The following is a 16,611-nucleotide window of genomic DNA, read 5'->3' on the forward strand; positions in this document are numbered from 1 at the left end:
TAGGTTCGTAGTTGGGCTGAATCCAATAGCTCGGAAATCGGTTGGTCTTCGGCTTCAAACACTACATTTTACTAATCATATACTTATACAAATCGCTCAAGCCATCATATAGTTCTCTTTTGATGAGGAATGATAAAAAATGATCGAATATAATGGGAATAAAAATACTATACTACCAATCATCTAACATTCTTAAACAAAGAGACTATTCTTCGTGCTCATAGATTTGCAACAAAATATTTCACTTGAATGTTAGAGAGAGCTCAGGAGGTAGTCATTAAATTTAGCAAATTATTTGTTATGTTGACCTGCTGTTTTGTTTCTTCGCTAAGCAGGAGGAGATGCACCATATGCAAAATAGATAACACATTTCAATTGGGTGTACAAATGACAAGCATCAAGGCCAATAACATGCGGAGACAACAACTGAGAACGAGCCTTCCCATGCTACATCATTATATTAGTCCTAATTTGAGGAAGAGCTCATTGCAGTTTGCAATAGGTGGAACAAAAGTGATTAATCTTGTCCACTCTTATTTTTATTCTTTTATAGTTGCTACTTGATCCACCATTTGCATACTTGTAGAGAATACCACACATTGTTTGAAAAATCATTCAAGGTTTACCAGAATTTCTATGCATATCTATCGCCCAGGTTTAAACACATTGTGGATTGCGGATTCCGGATACCTGTATTGGTACCCGATTACCATTTCAGGTCAGGATCGAGTAGCACAAATTATGTATATTCTGGTTCGGGCATCTGCAAATTCGGGTGCAAATACCTGCGTGTATATGTTTCGACACCCTTATTTTATTTGTAGCCCAAATAGTATGGTACCCAAAAAAAACACTTTTCTGAGTGCTGCAAACACTACATTTTGGTGCTAGTGACACGCAATACATATTCTTTACATAACTAGTTTGTCAAAAGAAATGGTTGCTGAATTTTACATATTCAAATAAATTATAATACTAATACATACTATCTAGAAATACGAAACAATGAAAAAGATGTAAAACATGGATATCTGGATCCAGACTATATAAACATCAACAAATAATATAAAGCGATAATAATGTTATACAAGAAGAGAGAGGTACAAGTCTCGCAAGCACGTGTTGTTTGCTGTCATTCAGCTGTAATAGACTAATAGTATGTATGTATGTATGTATGTCTGTTTAGGCTTGTGAGAGTGATTTGGTATTATGAGGTTAACTAATTGGGATTAGGAGTAGTTAATTAAGGAAGGAATCGTGAATGAAATCCCTTGCTTGGATTGGGATGGTTGCGTCCACATCAACGCCGTTAATCCTGCATCAACGTCCTCTCTCTCACTATTCTTCTTCTTCCATCTGCATAATTGCCCTAATTTCATCCACGATTTTGAATCCTTCCGGATATATTGATGATCACCGCCAATTGTTTACTATAATGCGAATAAAAAAGCGATGAAACCGTACAAATTCCCCAGCAGCGGAATTTTCAGCCCGAGATCGCCGCCGGCGTCTCCCCGGACGCCCAACCGCTCTCCGAGACATCGCCGTGCCGCAAAGCCAGTCCGGCCAGCTTCTAAATCACTCGTCCAGCGGCTCGGGTGGTTCCTGCTCTCCCTACTGCTCAAGAGCCAGGGCCTCTTTCTCTTTGCTCCCCTGCTTTACCTTTCGGCGAAAACGGTGTCGTATGATATCGTCCCCGTTGTTAAGCTGAGGCATACTCCTGGCTCTGTTTATAGGAGCCCCCAGCTCTACGCCAAGCTGCGATCCGAGATGGATTCTGACAATTCTTCTGTTGATGCGGTTAGTAAGTGCTGCAACTGCCAACTGGCATCTTCTTCTATTGAATTGCGTCTTCATGCTCTCCTTATTGATCTTTACTTGTGCTTTTCGGTTGTTCAAGGTGAAAGTGATCTCAAGTGTTAGTGATTTTGAGCTCTTGGCCATTGTAGCTCTGCTATTGTTGTTTTGATCTGTGATTTACTGTAAAAGCATTAGTTTTTTTAGCTGCATAATGTTTCCTGTGTTTCAGTTTTAGTATTTTACCCATTACCTGTCATTTACTTCTGTTTTTACTTTTTATATTGGTACGCCGTCTGTGCCTGTTCATTTTAGAATTTTAAATGCATCAATTGCTTCTCTTGCTAATGTGCTAGAATCTGCAAAGAGAGTTGGAATCATTTTAAGAACTGTTATACTCGGGTGTTTGATAGCGCACAAGTTACATGATTAAGGAAATGTAAGATTGATGAGAAACCGATGTGCATTGAATCACGATTTTTGAATGTTGGGTTCTGCAATCGTAAGAGCATCTAGATTCACACAGAACAGTTTCCAAGCAACATCTATTTCCTAATCCAATCTAACAAATCCAGGAATGTGGCTTAGGTGGATTGTGTAGTGGCTATTCATCCATGATGTCGTACAATGATGATCAAGATGTGTTTATTTGCTTGGCCATGTCTGTTTATTATAGAGAAAAGCAGACTGGTTCAATGCTTATATGCTGAACAAATGTACTAGTTGATATGAGCTCGCCCCTTTTCTCAATTCATATGATACAAGATGAGATGCTATCTCTGGGAAGAAACATGAATCCCTTATATACTTTTGAAATGGATGCTATCATATTTGAACTTACTTCCAAAAAAATCTACTAAACAGCCCACGGCTCATCTGTTCAATGCTATTAATGGGATTTTTCATCTTACCTGTAGATATCCAGTATATGGAAAAACTCTTATAAAGGTGGTGAATGGAGACCATGCATCAAAAAGTCATCAGGAGGTAAAGATAGCTCATACTCCCTCCGTTTGCGAATAGGAGTCCCATTTTTTTTCCGTCACGGGTTTTAAGAAATGCTAAGAAAAGTGGGTGGAAGAAAGTTAGTGGAATATGGGTCCCACTTGTATATATTAGTTTTAAATGAAATGTGAGTGGATTGCGTTAGTGGAATGTGGGGCTTCTTTACCATTTATAGTAATTATGAACCGGGATTCCTATTCGCGGACGGACCAAAATGGAAAAACAGGACTCCTATTCGCGGACGGAGGGAGTAAGTATTTAGTATCTTCTAAGTTTTATATTTTAGGCGCTATTAGCCTGCTTAGGCATCAACGTTGGAAGATTTGTTGTAGTATACTAGTATATTTTTTTTGTTAGAAAATCTGGTTCAAAACACATGATCAGAAGACTAATGGATTGTTGTTAACTGACATATTGCAGCTTGAGTCATAGAGTTTGCGTATTTTTATATGCTCGTGTACCGTTGTTATATTATTGCATGTAAAAATTATGTAAAAACATAGTAGTACATTATTCTTGTAGGCTTACCCGAGTCAAATGGATATATATTTGTTGAGGCCAACGGTGGGTTGAATCAGCAGAGAACATCGGTAAAGATTATTGTTAGCATTCTTTATTTTTCAACTACAGTCTTGTCATAGTTTACATTAATTGGAATAGCAGCATCAATCTCTCATTGTTGGTGGCGTTTACAGATATGCAATGCTGTGGCTGTGGCTGCCTACCTGAATGCAACTCTTATAGTTCCATATTTCCATTTCCATAGTATTTGGAGAGATTCAAGGTGAGCAATATCATAACTTCTGCAATGTTTTGAATCTGTGAATGAAATACAGCTATGAATTGCATATTTACTGAGACAAATATAAAATTCTGTATATTGGCTGTGAGAGTGTTCTACCGTGAGAGTTATTGTCATCATATGAGAAGACAAAATATGAGATATCTAGGTAAAGCAATCCCACCCAACTAGAACATAAGTAGAACCTGCCTCAACTGTTCAAAGCCTTATGGAAAAAACAATCTCATTTGACATGTTTGTAGTTCAAAAGGTAGAGATACTTATTCAGGTTTTTGAAATGTACAGCAAATTCAGTGATATATACGACGAAGAACTTTTTATAAAGATGCTGGAAACTGATGTTCGAATAGTGAAGACAATTCCAGGAAACATAATGGAGCGGTTTGACTATAACTTAAGCAACGTGTACAACTTCAGAATACAAGCCTGGTCATCAATAAATTACTACAAGGATACAGTTCTTCCAAAACTGCTTGAAGAAAAGTGAGTCTTAAACTTTCTCAGTGTCATTCCAGACTTTGTGTCACTTTCATTGTTATAAAATAAATCTGTCCAACGCATTTATGACTTTTCAGTGATATGATTTGTTTTTCATCTATCTTTGATATGGAGTGAAAGTGGTGGACCGATGGTGGCTGGGGTGTGCGGCTACTGCTAGAAACGCAGGGAAAAACACAAAAACAGGGCAGCAACTGCAAGTGAACTATAAATATGAATGACATTGAGAGAATATTACGTAACAAGAGAACAAATCAACAAAGTTTCTGCAGCTTACGCTGTCCACAATGACTTGATCCCCTGGGTACTCTTTTTAAACCTCAAGAACGTAATTAGAAGGATTTCACAAAGACCTCTACGCCCTAACCCTACTCAAACTCTAAAGAGAATACTACTTACGTACTCTGCAACAAAGATAAACCTTAGAAACTAATCAAAATAAACATAAAATAACTAAAGACAAAGCTAAGGGGGGATTGATTCTTATCGATATCAATCTTACCATTCTACCGATTCATTAGGTCCATCTAATGGAATGCTGCTGATGCTGATCTTATGTGTACTCTCTTTCTGCTCCACACAAACGGTTAGGTGTGAATACTTTTGTCTTGAAATAATTCGTTATCTTCCCATTTTTGATGCATCTCGTTCATGGCTTACAGACTGATGCAACACTACTGGTTAACTTTCTTGTTTCTTAAATTGATTTTTATAGTTTGTGCCTGAGTATGCCTCAGTTTCTGTTATTTAATTTTCCACTTCTTGGATTTGCATCCAATCCTTCTGTACTTGCTAATCAGGATCATAAGGTTGTCACCTTTTGCAAATCGGCTATCTACTGATGCTCCTCCAGCCGTACAAAGACTTAGATGCTTGGCGAATTATCAAGCACTAAAATTTGCAGATCCTATATCAGCTCTTGGTGAACTTTTGGTAGAAAGAATGAAAAAGCACAGTGCAAAAAATGGTGGCAAATATATATCTGTGCATCTTCGATTTGAGGAGGTGGGTCAGGGGAGTTTATGTGTTTGACTCTTTCAAAATGAAGTATTGAGCGTGTTCTTCTGTAGGATATGGTTGCCTTCTCTTGTTGCGTATATGATGGCGGAGTGCAAGAAAAATTAGACATGGTTGCTGCAAGAGAAAGAGGATGGAAAGGGAAGTTTACTAAACCAGGCCGAATCATAATTCCTGGAGCAATCAGACTAAATGGAAGTTGTCCATTAACTCCTTTAGAGGTAATACGCAGTACTTATATTATCCTATTCAGTTCCTCCCACCCCATGAGACTATAGGAGTAAGCTTTATTAATGTTATGCATAAGTTTTTTATTTTCTTTCAAGGTTGTTCATTTCATTTTTTGCAAAGCTCATTTTGGTTCCTAGTAATGTTAATGAATCAGGTAGGTCTTATGCTGAGGGGTATGGGCTTTGGGAAAAGCACTTCTATTTATCTTGCGTCCGGGAAGATATACAACTCTGAGAAGTATATGGCTCCTCTTCTGGAAATGTTTCCGTTATTACAAACCAAAGAAACACTGGCATCTGCGGAGGAACTAGCTCCATTTGAGGTATTGATTCTACAGCTATCATTTTGTTTATTTAACTTCTCAGAACATCAATCAATATGTGTTTCTTAACCCAAATTACTTATATTTTATTTCCAGAATTACTCTTCCAGAATGGCTGCTATAGACTACACGGTTTGCCTTCACAGTGAAGTTTTTGTACCAACTCAAGGTGGGAACTTTCTGCAATTACTGCTAGGGCATCGAAGATACTTATATGGTGGACATTCCAGGACAATCAGGCCAGATAAGCGGAAGTTGGCATTGTTATTTGACAATCCAAATACCGGGTAATCAAGTGTCTGATTTTCTGACTGCCTCTCCGCTTGAGTTTGTGTTCAACTTGTGTACATATAAATGTAATTTGTGTTTCCCAGGTGGAAAAACTTCAAGAAGCAGATGGTAAATATGCGAGCAAATAGTGTCTCAAAGGGGTTACAGTTGAAGAGGCCGAGTGATTCGATCTATTCATTCCCTTGTCCAGATTGCATGTGCAAAGCAGACAAGAGCGAAAATGCAAGATCGTCATTGCCAACATGATCGCACTAGGTAGCTACAGAGAAGCAGAGGGTTGATGTTTGTCCTATTATTTGTTAGTGATTCTTTGGATTTTCTTCCTTGTCTTTGGAGGGATGGCATTTCTTGGCGTGGTGCAAAAGGGTTGAAAAGCAAGGGATGTGATTGCCCCTAATTTTAGTGGAGGATTGAGTTGAGCTACACGGGCAGTAGTAGTTATACATCTACTTCTACAACGACAATCAACACCTGTATCTAACTAAGTTGTGAATAGACCACACATAATTCAAAGGAGGGCGACTTCTTGTTGCTTTCTCAATTGTACATTGCTCGTCTTCCACTGTACATATATACTATTCAAAAAATAAGATAGTTCTGAGTGATCATGAGTATCTCTTCAATAGAGCTCTAAATCTATTTTTTTTCTTATCTTTTCAAAAGAGCTTTAATTTTTTTTTACTTCACTGGAGAAAATAATACTCACTTGATTAAGAAAAATTAAATTCTTTTTATCATTTCAGTACATTTCAAAGAATTAGTGAGATGTCCTATAACGAAGATAACAACCTAGACCACGGTGTTTCGACTCTACCAGGGGCCACGACACTTCGTCGCTAGCTACAACGACGACTTAGTTGTTGTCGTGTGACCGAGAGTTGATTGTTGTCAGAGTTTTTGCAATTGATATCAAATTAGAAGCTTGATATGATGATATAAAGTGACCGAATTCATTATATGTATACTAAAAAACTGATATAATTTGAATTCAAACTTTATATAGTACTATGCATACCAAAAATTTATATGGAATGAATAAAATTACGCATATCAAAATTCACAAGTTTGTTACTCCATTATGTTATACTAATAATATGGTTTGACCATACTATGTAAATTAAACATATTTTAGATCTAGAAAAAAAATTAAGAAAGAAGATAGTGCAAAATAATGTTTTAAGTGAGATATTTGAAAAATAGAGAAAATGTAAATGATTCCTCTCTTGATCTTGGACTCCAATTTTGGTTATAATTATATTGTTAAATAACGTGAAATACTAAATAAATGAAGAACCTGAAAAAACAAATGGAAAATGGAAAAACACGATGATATGACGGAGGATTGACTTACGCCAGATAGGAATAGGGCTCTCCTCTTTGATAAGCAACAGGCGTCGAAATCACGATATTTTCAGCTCTCCTTCGAAGAAAAACAAATCCAGTAACAATCGGCGCTTAAACATAATCAGTTATGGGAATCTCGGGAAACCTGAATCCAGACCAGCTGGAGTTCTTCAACTCTCAAGGTTATTTGGTTTTGGACTCCTTTTCCAGCGCCGATGAGATTAGATCCCTTAGGTCAAGAATGGATCAATTGCTCGAAGAATTTGACTTCTCCAGCCAAGCTTCTATCTTCTCCACCACCAACCAAGTAAAGATTTAATCTTGCTCTATTCGTCTTCTACCAATTATTCCTCTTTAATTTTGATCAAGTATACTTCTCTGTTCCTTTGGTTCAGCAACAGACAACCGATGATTACTTCTTCGAAAGTGCTGAGAAGATTTCCTTTTTCTTTGAAGGTATGATGTTGCACTGGTTTATCCTTTTCGGATTCTTAATTTTGTTCACAAGTTTTTGATTTATTGTTACCTGTGGCAATTGTTCTAATCTGTTTTAATTCTATGACTATTTATGCTCTACCTATACATTATATGATGTATTCCAATTCACAATGATTGCTCTATAAGATGTTATGTTAGTTGTTACTGAGTTGGTCATCAAATTTGAGTTACTCTGTTCGGGCACTGTATTTATCTTTTTCAGCTTGATACGTCCACATCGGGTTGGCCACGATGCACGAATCATATACGATTTTTAGAGTATTTGAAACGAGAAGCTTAGTCTAATACCCGGCCTGTGCGTTTCAACTAGGTCTAGGCATGCCATCAGCGCTTGATTTAGAGATGTATTACGTGTCGGTTGATTAAGATCTTGTAGCTGTGGTTCATGCTTGATTATGTCTTGTTCTGTTTGTTTTCACAGAAAAAGCATTTGGTGATGATGGGAGTTTGAAGCAACCGAAGCAATTATCAATAAATAAAGTTGGGCATGGTATGCTACTGATCATTAATCTTATGTATTGCTCAGTCTTTGTAACAGATTTTAATAGTCTACAGTGTGAGTTTTTGGTTTAATATTTTATGAGTATTATTTAGGTTCCCATTTACCCGAGTACCTTTTTCCTTGCAGCATTGCATGAACTTGATCCTACATTCAAGAGCTTCTCAACTTCAGAAAAAGCAACGGGTTTGTTGAGCTCTTTAGGTTACAAAAGGCCAATAGTCATTCAGTCCATGTACATTTTCAAGGTTTGTTTTTTCTTGTTATATTTGTGATTCTTCCCGTATGGGACATCTCAATTCCGAGTGCATTTTACATATGTATGCCTATCTACATGAATTGTGTGCTCCCAGCAACCTGGAATTGGTGGTGAAGTAGTGCCACATCAGGACAATTCGTTTCTATACACCTACCCACCGACTTGCACCGGGCTGTGGCTCGCTCTAGAGGATGCAACAGTCACAAATGGTTGCCTCTGGGCCATTCCTGGCTCTCATAAAGGTAAAAATCTTGTTTCACTTAATTCTCCATTACATTGTCTCAAAATAATCAAAATTTTCTTGTTTTTTCGTCTCAGCTGGCCTCGTCAGAAGATTCATTAGGGATGAGACAGGTGTTCACTTCGATAAACCTTCTCCATCGTATGACCAGAAAGATTTTGTTTCGATTGAAGTAAAGGCTGGCGCCTTGGTAGTCATTCATGGGGATCTTATTCATCAGAGGTCCATTGGCTGACTCCAACTCATAATGTTATTTATCATTTAGCTTGCTCAATATATATTACTCATCTTTGTGTTGTTCTGCAGTTTCGAGAACAAGTCTTCAACATCTCGACATGCATACAGCCTCCATGTGGTGGATACTGATGGATGTAAATGGGTCGATGACAATTGGTGAGTCTCGATTGATCAATGATGAGATTTCATTCTATAAGGTTGATAACTCACTCTTGTTGTTTATTTCAGGATAAGAAGAAAGGTAGAAGCTGAGCCCCTGTATGCTTCCTGAAGTTTATTAATGGCTGAATTGCTTAACTTTTAATAATAATAGCAATAGTGCTGACATAATCTTAATTACTTTATCAAATGACTCCTTGCTCTTATTTTATCCACCTTCTGTTGTTGCTCATTTTCTAGTTTGTTTTATATGTTTCTGTCTCATTCATTGGAGCCTTTATCAGATCATTTTGGGCATGCTATTCATTCCTAAAATGCACAAACAGTGGAAAATACACAAAAAGAAAAATACAGTGGCCCAAAATATAAACATAATACTGCACTCAAGGGGGGCATGATATTAAAGAAAAACGAAAGCAGCATTGCAAGAAAATGGACAAGTCTTTGAGGTGGTGTCGTGCTACTACAACATTCATGTCCAGTTTTCTTTTTTCTCAAATAATTACTGTACACTTAAACTAAGTTGGTATGATGGTGTTTGATCAGTCGAGATTATATTTAAATTGATAGAGAATCGTGATTGAATTGGTCCGAGATTAATCATGTGTGGCAGCATCCGAGATTAAGTACCATACTAAATCTGTTCAAGAAAATACTAGTAGTATTCACAAGACATAATTATTATGTCTAATCCACGAAACAAAACATATCATGCATACATGATGCAGATGGATGGATGGATAGCTAGCTAGATAGGCACAAACACAAAGTATAGTAGGTAAGTAAATGAAAGCTAATTAAGATGGTACATATTGGTAGGTAATCTAGAAATGAGTAGAATTAATGTTACATATACAAGACACACTAGGTAGAAGAGAGAGTTGCAGCAGAGTGAATTAAGGATTCAGTTCTTAATAGGAAGAAACTCGATGAAGTTAGAAGGCTTGGTTAAAGCATGAGGAAGGTGAAGAAGGGTGGTTTCTTGTTGTGGGCTGGGAAAGAGGTGAAGTGTAGTAGTTTGGTGGTGATAGGGATAATAGGGTTTGGTGTTCTCTTGTCCAGTAGAAGAAGATGAAGAATTAGACAAATCCAAATCCAAATCCAAATCCAGTTGCCAATTCAATTCCAATTCTTTGTGCTTCTTCCATCCATCTTTTCCACTGCCTGCAGCAATCACTGCGCCATGCATTGATGCAGAATCCTGGAAATTTGTACATTAATGAAAAGCTGAGTGAATTTTGCACCTAAATCGAGGAATTCTTCAACTTTTTGGGGGCAACACCCTCAACAGAAAGTATACACTGCAGCTTTTACTTTCATTCTTTTTTCCATAATATACAATGCTTTTCCCTGCCCAAATTCAATTTTTTGACCTACATACATATTATTGCCCCATAATTTTGCCTCTGCTTATGTCTTGTGACCTATCCTCCCCACCTTCTTGGTCTTCGAGCACTTATACTATTATATCAATATTTAAGCACCTAAGTTAAAAAAAAGTCTTATTGCTATAGCTTCAGTGACTGTGTAGTCTGTACTATTAATTGTATGTATTTATATAATTCATAATACTGTGTACTTTACCTCTGAAGGTGTGCTACAGTTTGAGCCTATAGGGACCTTCCCGTGTTGCTCAATTTCCGTATATCTCCTGCTCACTCCTGCAAAAACCACATCAATTTCTTTAATTACTATCTTAATTAAACTAATTAATGTGCTCATCTAGGCCAAGTATATTTGCATGTAGTGTAGGCATTGATTAAATTATAAAATCGTAACTATAATTGCTCGGTATAATAGTTTGCTCGGTAAACAGTGTTTTTTTGGAGTGTTAATAATGGATTAGTTACCAGGTGGGGGTTTTTTGGCGGCGAGATGAAGCTCAAGCTGACGACGTTTCTTCTGTCGCTCTCTAGCCTTGTGGTTTTGAAACCAGTAGAAAACGTTTTTGCCTTCGATTTTCCCGAACCGTCGGAGTTTGGCTGCGATCTGCTGAATCTGCTCCGCCGACGGAGTTCGAATTCCGCGCCTGTACATTTCCTCAAGCGCCTGCAGTTGCTCCGGCGTAGGGTTCCACCTCGTGCTCACCAGCGGCGCCGCCGTCGACATCTCTCTCTTGTGGTGATGATCACCTGCATAAAACATGAATTGAAGATAATTAAATTTAAAAAAATGAAGCAATTGATCAGTGCTTAATTACTTACTTAAGGAGTTGTTCCAGATATTAGGGTTTGGTAGGCAGCAGCAAGAGGAAGAAGAAGAAGATGAATAGATTGGGCGCGGCATCAGAGGGCGGAGCTTCTTGGTGCTATTACTATCCATCGCAATCGTCCACATTAGTATTGCTATATGTATGTGTATATATACAGTAGAATTGGAATTGGAATGGGAATGTGAATTGTGTTATCTCAAGAAAAAATGTAGACAAATAGGGTTTGGGAGGCTCAGAGATGGAGACTTGACGAGGAAACAAAGGGAGAGGTTTGCAGATTAATGAGAGAGAAAATTAAGAAACAACAAACAAGAATAGGTAGGTTGACCATACTAATACTCCTACTATATACAACGGTGAAATTTATTTAGAGGCGTGAAATTCTGGGAGGTTTTTTTGGGAGATGGATACTTAATAGCGACGTGACAATGATGAGATTATGAGGACTGTGTCATTGGGACTTCAATTTCTTGCTTCTCCTTTTTCACATTTCTTCACATTCCATCTTGTCTTTCTCTCTCTCCCTCTCTCTCTATATATAAAATGAATTAATGATGTTTGATTAATGCTCAACTAATTTCTCATACCTGCCACAATTTCTCTTTTGTCTCTTCAATACCTCCAACCTTATTAATGGCGTCTCCTTTAATTTAATCGAACTCATTCCTGCATACTAGTGTAATTAACATTTTGTTGAATTATTGATCCAATTCAGTTATGGCGCCCTCTCACTTATACTACTAAACCTCTATTACATTTATGCTTTCGTGCATGCATATCACCACACATTATTAAATTTTTTCGTCTATGTCCAACTACTTAACTATATATTTGCATTATTTTAACATCTCGTTGCCTATTATTTCTAGCTAGCATGCATGTTTTGTACACTGCTGCTAATTATTTTGGTTGTGACGTGATATTGAAAGGATTGTTTTATTACACAGGATCTTGTGGCGTTTTGTAATGGACACTAGTTATTATACTTGCACAAAAATAAAAGATTGTCATGCATTATAGTGTGACATTTGATCAGAGTATAATTCAATTAGAAGCCAATATCCATTTATTTATTTGACATATTTGTCTCATTATCCAAATTACAATTAAAAGAAATAGTAGTATTAATATCGCAAAAGTTTAATTATGATGTATCTTTCGGGACCAGCCGGCGGCTCAGCTACTAATGAATGTGGCTCAAATACTAATGACGGCTCTATATAGGTAGCTATATTAGTAATTAATGTCATTTTTTAATAAATACGAATTTGTTAGTTATGGTGTGGTGCAGTAAAGAATATTACTGTGGAAACCATCCAATAATTAATACTAACAATTTATAGTTGAAAAATATAAATACTTCTTATAGGGTTAGTTTTTAAAGTAATTCTTATAGAATAATTTACTTTCTAAATATTTATATGCATTCGTCCCCTAATTATTCTTGCCATTATCGGTGTACCAATCACACCGAAATCTATGCCTGCGAAAACTCTTTATCGATAACAGATTATTGATGACAGTTATTATTATTATTATTATTATGTAATAATGAGTACCACTAGCTAGTTTAATTGTGACATAGTACATTAATTTGTACTACTAATAAAAAATAATTGCAGCTGCAGATTATCTTAATCGGGCGTGCATGCAATACAAGTATTTATTTATTTATTTATTTATTTGTAATTATCAAGAGTATTCACTATTCTATGCGCTGATATGTAGGCACCTCAATAGATGCAATAGCGGACCTAAAGATTTAAAGTTGCTTCATACCCAAAGTTAGAGATCGACCCCCTGATCATAAAGTTAAGGGTGGACGAGTCCCAGGCCAGTCGACCACCCAAGTGTTAGTAGTACTATTTAATTAGTAGACCATCTCGCTCTATATTAGCAGTTACATATTTAAAGATTGGAGTGATTTTGTGAATTGGTCCTGATCAGGTTGTTAGCATTTATACATGTTGGCATTATTATTAATGAAGATTATATCATTATCATCCTATGTGTCTTGCGTTGATTCACTCTATTTTCAATCTTGTGTCTCATTTGACACCCGCGTGTATAATAGTAGTTTAGTAATCATATAATACCCACAATTAGTATTAAGTAATTATTACTATTTCGGTTAATTGTGTGTGCTACTGTAGCTAGTACATTATGGAGTACTGTATTAGGAGTGATTGAAGAATTATTTGCTCAATCAAATTCCAACTGTTGTGGTATAGTAGCTAGTTAGTATTCACCTAATAAAACTATTCATAACTGATCAGAGAATTCAGAATGAAAAATAAATTAATATTAGAGCAGCAAAGGAGCTGCAACATATACACAATCTCATGCATATATGTAACTACTTGCAGTAGCAAGACTAAAAAAGATACACTGATAAGATTAGTTGTGCTATTTTTCAATTATAGAATGCAGCAACAAATGAATGAAGGTGGTGTTTATATTAGTCTAAGAGCTTGTTGCAAGTGGTGACTCCAACAGCAGCAGCAAGGTGCCAAGCAGCATGCAGAAATGGAGTTTGGGGGAGCAAGTCATCAGCCATGAAAAACGCCCCGCCTAGCAACGACGACATCTTATGCACATTATGAGCCATCCTCAATTCTGGATCCTCAAATGCTCTCTTAGCAAATGCAACCTGATCGTATATATACATTAATTATATATGCAACTCATCACTAATGATCTCAAAGCTAATGCTGGACATCTCCTAATAAATGCAATATCGATCTGCTTTCACATCGCGTATAGCAAGAGAAGTCTTGATTACATTCAAGATGCAAGTGGTAGTGATAAGTACTTAGATATAGAAATAATACCTCCATGATTCCTGTGTGGACTGCTGAAACCATGAGGGGTTGAATAGGGAGAAACAAAGCCGATGCTGTCATCAACAACTTCGGGTTCTCGTTCCTAAGCGCTCTTGATAGGCACTGTCAAAGTGTTGCATAATTAACCAATTTCAAGAAGATGAACATCCAATGCAATAGATGGCAGAGTTATATACCACGGTAGCTGTTGCGATCATAGTGTAGTCAGCCCATCTGAGATACTTCCTCAATCTCCCTCTCGAAGCATGATACAAACTCGATGCAAGTCCTACTCCAACCAATGAATTTGCATATATTTTACAATTGACATTCTTCCTGCAGGAGAAGCAGAGTAAGGTTATGAATACAACAAGACACATATGCAACTTATCGAGTTATGTACCAAAATCACCTTGGGGCTTGGAGTCCAATGGCAATAAAAGGCAGTGAAGTGAGCACATTAGCCACAGTTTCAGAAATGTTTAGATCACCTGGACATAGAAATAGATTCAATATTCCAATAACAAAGAAAAACCAATGTTAAGACAGCTAGTTAGTTTGCAATACCAGTATGTGTACAACAACGGATGGGCCTCAAATAAGCAGACACTTTCCTAAATTACAACATCATTTTTACCATTAGGCAAACACAAAACTCTCAGTACCTAACCTTGTGTCCTTGACAACATTTGGTGAAAAGATTAAAACTTTAGGCACCTTGAAATCTCTTCACTTACTGGACGATAGGCCGTTGGTGGTTTGTGCCGGTATTAGAGACTCCACAAGCTAAATCATTATGTTTGCTTATTTCTTGGAATGAAACTGGTGAGTGAGAAACCAATTGCATTCCATGTATTCCATCCAAGGCTTTATTAGACTTCTCAGGAATCATTTTTATTTGGGAATCAGTCATGAGCAGCTATTGAATCTGAGAATATTTCACAACTTACATTAATATTATATCAACAATCTAGAATAATTCTTATTGAGGAAACTATAATGGAAGCTCACTGATTAAAGCTTAAGTTTTCTTGGACAATATAGCATAAATCTGGTCTGGTGAGGACAAATAGGCAGGCATGTTATACATTATAGTATCAAATACATATAAAATATTTAATGAACAATCCTTTAATAGGGGAATGTTTATTCATGATAGTCAAGTATCACTGGAAAGAGGTGAAGAAATGAAAAATGGAAGTGCTACACCATTACTCCTATTTCATTAACAGTAACATACATCCTTGATTCTTGTAGTGTGTCATTGTCTCACCACAAGATTCATTCCACTAATTCTCAAGTAGAGGTACAACTATTCCCAACAAGACAGAGGCAAAAACAATCATCTTTTTAAGCAGAGAACAGAAACATACCAATTTGGTGTACAACAGTACAATATATAAACATTAATTTTTATTTAATCTTGAGGTGAACACAAAAACATTAATCTTTTTATTAATATTTCAGAATAATTTTCCACGTGGGCGAGGAGAAATCACATCACCCATTTAGAATTCTCGTTCAATTTTGGAGATGGAACGAAATAAGCAAGCCCACAAACCACAATTAAATAATAAAAAACCACATGGGATATTTGAATAACTCAAACAATTAACAGTATTCGATGATCGCATGATTCGAATTGTGATATATAGATATAAGCATGCAGTAAGATAATTAATTAAGCATACAAATAAAATTTACATATAATGAGCATGTCATGGAAAATTAGAAAAGGCTTATTACTTTTGTTTAAAGATTATGAAATGTGGAACTTTCCTTATAAATGATATTGGTAGAGAAAGAGAGCCCAAAATATACCTGGATAATGGCAATGCGCAGGGACGAATTTGGAAACTGGTGGAACGCAAAAAGGGATTTGGGCAATAAATTAAGGAAAATATGCGAATTTGAAATAAGGAATCTTCTTTAAAAATGCGTAATGCGTCGCATATTCTCTTGGTCATATACCAATTTCAGAAAATTTTGTCGCATTCTTTTCTTTTCTTTTATTTTTCTGGATTTGATCCGGAGTGCCTGATAAAGATGTACTACAATTTTGTAGGCCTGAGTCATGTATGTCAATGAATTAGAATCTGAAGCTTATTTTATAGGCTTAAACTAATTTAATGCAACAAATCATAAACGGGCCTTATCTAAGTGTTCAGCTCTTATTTGGCCCAAAATACAGCTGGACTATAGTACAGTAGGAGTATGATATTAGAAAATTTGAACCGCCACAAATATATACATTTAAAATACTATATTCTATAAAAGAAATCAAATTGTTGACCATGAAAAGTCAAAGGACCTAGTCGATACATAAATGATATTTTTGGGCCTACCTAGTATCAAGGCCCACCAATATGGAATTATA

General features: G+C 36.5%; 4 protein-coding genes across 5 annotated transcripts; 2 read left to right on the plus strand and 2 right to left on the minus strand.

Annotated features, from left to right (window-relative positions):
- Positions 1 to 1,120: 1,120 nt before the first annotated feature.
- Positions 1,121 to 6,598, plus strand: LOC121752512 (protein ESMERALDA 1-like). Of its 2 annotated transcripts, none has more exons than XM_042147627.1 (10): positions 1,121 to 1,800; positions 2,715 to 2,784; positions 3,325 to 3,392; positions 3,498 to 3,586; positions 3,890 to 4,087; positions 4,903 to 5,107; positions 5,173 to 5,340; positions 5,505 to 5,672; positions 5,769 to 5,959; positions 6,047 to 6,598. In XM_042147627.1, the coding sequence occupies exons 1-10, from the start codon at positions 1,453 to 1,455 to the stop codon at positions 6,207 to 6,209; spliced, it is 1,668 nt and encodes a 555-aa protein (XP_042003561.1). In that variant the 5' UTR covers positions 1,121 to 1,452; the 3' UTR covers positions 6,210 to 6,598. The 2 variants fall into 2 exon arrangements, with proteins under 2 accessions (XP_042003561.1, XP_042003562.1); XM_042147628.1 differs by having other exon boundaries at positions 1,670 to 1,804.
- A 668-nt stretch (positions 6,599 to 7,266) lies between these two features.
- On the plus strand, positions 7,267 to 9,415 carry LOC121751336 (phytanoyl-CoA dioxygenase-like). The gene is made up of 8 exons (XM_042146054.1): positions 7,267 to 7,614; positions 7,703 to 7,763; positions 8,227 to 8,295; positions 8,434 to 8,552; positions 8,658 to 8,805; positions 8,882 to 9,026; positions 9,111 to 9,197; positions 9,270 to 9,415. Exons 1-8 carry the CDS (start codon positions 7,435 to 7,437, stop codon positions 9,310 to 9,312), a joined length of 852 nt encoding a protein of 283 aa, XP_042001988.1. The 5' UTR covers positions 7,267 to 7,434; the 3' UTR covers positions 9,313 to 9,415.
- A 555-nt stretch (positions 9,416 to 9,970) lies between these two features.
- On the minus strand, positions 9,971 to 11,901 carry LOC121751337 (WUSCHEL-related homeobox 3-like). The gene is made up of 4 exons (XM_042146055.1): positions 11,405 to 11,901; positions 11,051 to 11,332; positions 10,785 to 10,861; positions 9,971 to 10,401 (listed from the first exon to the last, which is right to left on the minus strand). Exons 1-4 carry the CDS (start codon positions 11,535 to 11,537, stop codon positions 10,105 to 10,107), a joined length of 789 nt encoding a protein of 262 aa, XP_042001989.1. The 5' UTR covers positions 11,538 to 11,901; the 3' UTR covers positions 9,971 to 10,104.
- Positions 11,902 to 13,711: 1,810 nt separating this feature from the next.
- LOC121751094 lies at positions 13,712 to 16,245 on the minus strand. The gene is made up of 7 exons (XM_042145810.1): positions 16,056 to 16,245; positions 14,972 to 15,162; positions 14,802 to 14,848; positions 14,647 to 14,725; positions 14,432 to 14,570; positions 14,244 to 14,357; positions 13,712 to 14,062 (listed from the first exon to the last, which is right to left on the minus strand). The coding sequence occupies exons 2-7, from the start codon at positions 15,145 to 15,147 to the stop codon at positions 13,871 to 13,873; spliced, it is 747 nt and encodes a 248-aa protein (XP_042001744.1). The 5' UTR covers positions 15,148 to 15,162; positions 16,056 to 16,245; the 3' UTR covers positions 13,712 to 13,870.
- Between the last annotated feature and the right edge of the window lie 366 nt (positions 16,246 to 16,611).

The sequence above is a fragment of the Salvia splendens genome, chromosome 10 (assembly GCF_004379255.2).
Source record: "Salvia splendens isolate huo1 chromosome 10, SspV2, whole genome shotgun sequence".
Classification (NCBI taxonomy): Eukaryota; Viridiplantae; Streptophyta; class Magnoliopsida; order Lamiales; family Lamiaceae; genus Salvia; species Salvia splendens.

What these genes read in the sequence shown, in the direction of transcription:
- LOC121752512 (XM_042147627.1), top strand. Translation starts at nt 1,453, where the DNA reads ATGAAACCGTACAAATTCCCCAGCAGCGGAATTTTCAGCCCGAGATCG. An exon ending in CATCAAAAAGTCATCAGGAG is followed by an intron (nt 2,785 to 3,324) that starts GTAAAGATAGCT and finishes TTATTCTTGTAG; the next exon opens with GCTTACCCGAGTCAAATGGA. An exon ending in CCAAAACTGCTTGAAGAAAA is followed by an intron (nt 4,088 to 4,902) that starts GTGAGTCTTAAA and finishes CTTGCTAATCAG; the next exon opens with GATCATAAGGTTGTCACCTT.
- LOC121751336 (XM_042146054.1), top strand. Translation starts at nt 7,435, where the DNA reads ATGGGAATCTCGGGAAACCTGAATCCAGACCAGCTGGAGTTCTTCAAC. An exon ending in AATAAATAAAGTTGGGCATG is followed by an intron (nt 8,296 to 8,433) that starts GTATGCTACTGA and finishes TTTTCCTTGCAG; the next exon opens with CATTGCATGAACTTGATCCT. An exon ending in CATTCCTGGCTCTCATAAAG is followed by an intron (nt 8,806 to 8,881) that starts GTAAAAATCTTG and finishes TTTTCGTCTCAG; the next exon opens with CTGGCCTCGTCAGAAGATTC.
- LOC121751337 (XM_042146055.1), bottom strand. Translation starts at nt 11,537, where the DNA reads ATGTGGACGATTGCGATGGATAGTAATAGCACCAAGAAGCTCCGCCCT. An exon ending in CGCCAAAAAACCCCCACCTG is followed by an intron (nt 10,862 to 11,050) that starts GTAACTAATCCA and finishes TGGTTTTTGCAG; the next exon opens with GAGTGAGCAGGAGATATACG. An exon ending in ACTGTAGCACACCTTCAGAG is followed by an intron (nt 10,402 to 10,784) that starts GTAAAGTACACA and finishes ACAAATTTCCAG; the next exon opens with GATTCTGCATCAATGCATGG.
- LOC121751094 (XM_042145810.1), bottom strand. Translation starts at nt 15,147, where the DNA reads ATGACTGATTCCCAAATAAAAATGATTCCTGAGAAGTCTAATAAAGCC. An exon ending in CACCAACGGCCTATCGTCCA is followed by an intron (nt 14,849 to 14,971) that starts GTAAGTGAAGAG and finishes GTTGTAATTTAG; the next exon opens with GAAAGTGTCTGCTTATTTGA. An exon ending in TGATCGCAACAGCTACCGTG is followed by an intron (nt 14,358 to 14,431) that starts GTATATAACTCT and finishes ACACTTTGACAG; the next exon opens with TGCCTATCAAGAGCGCTTAG.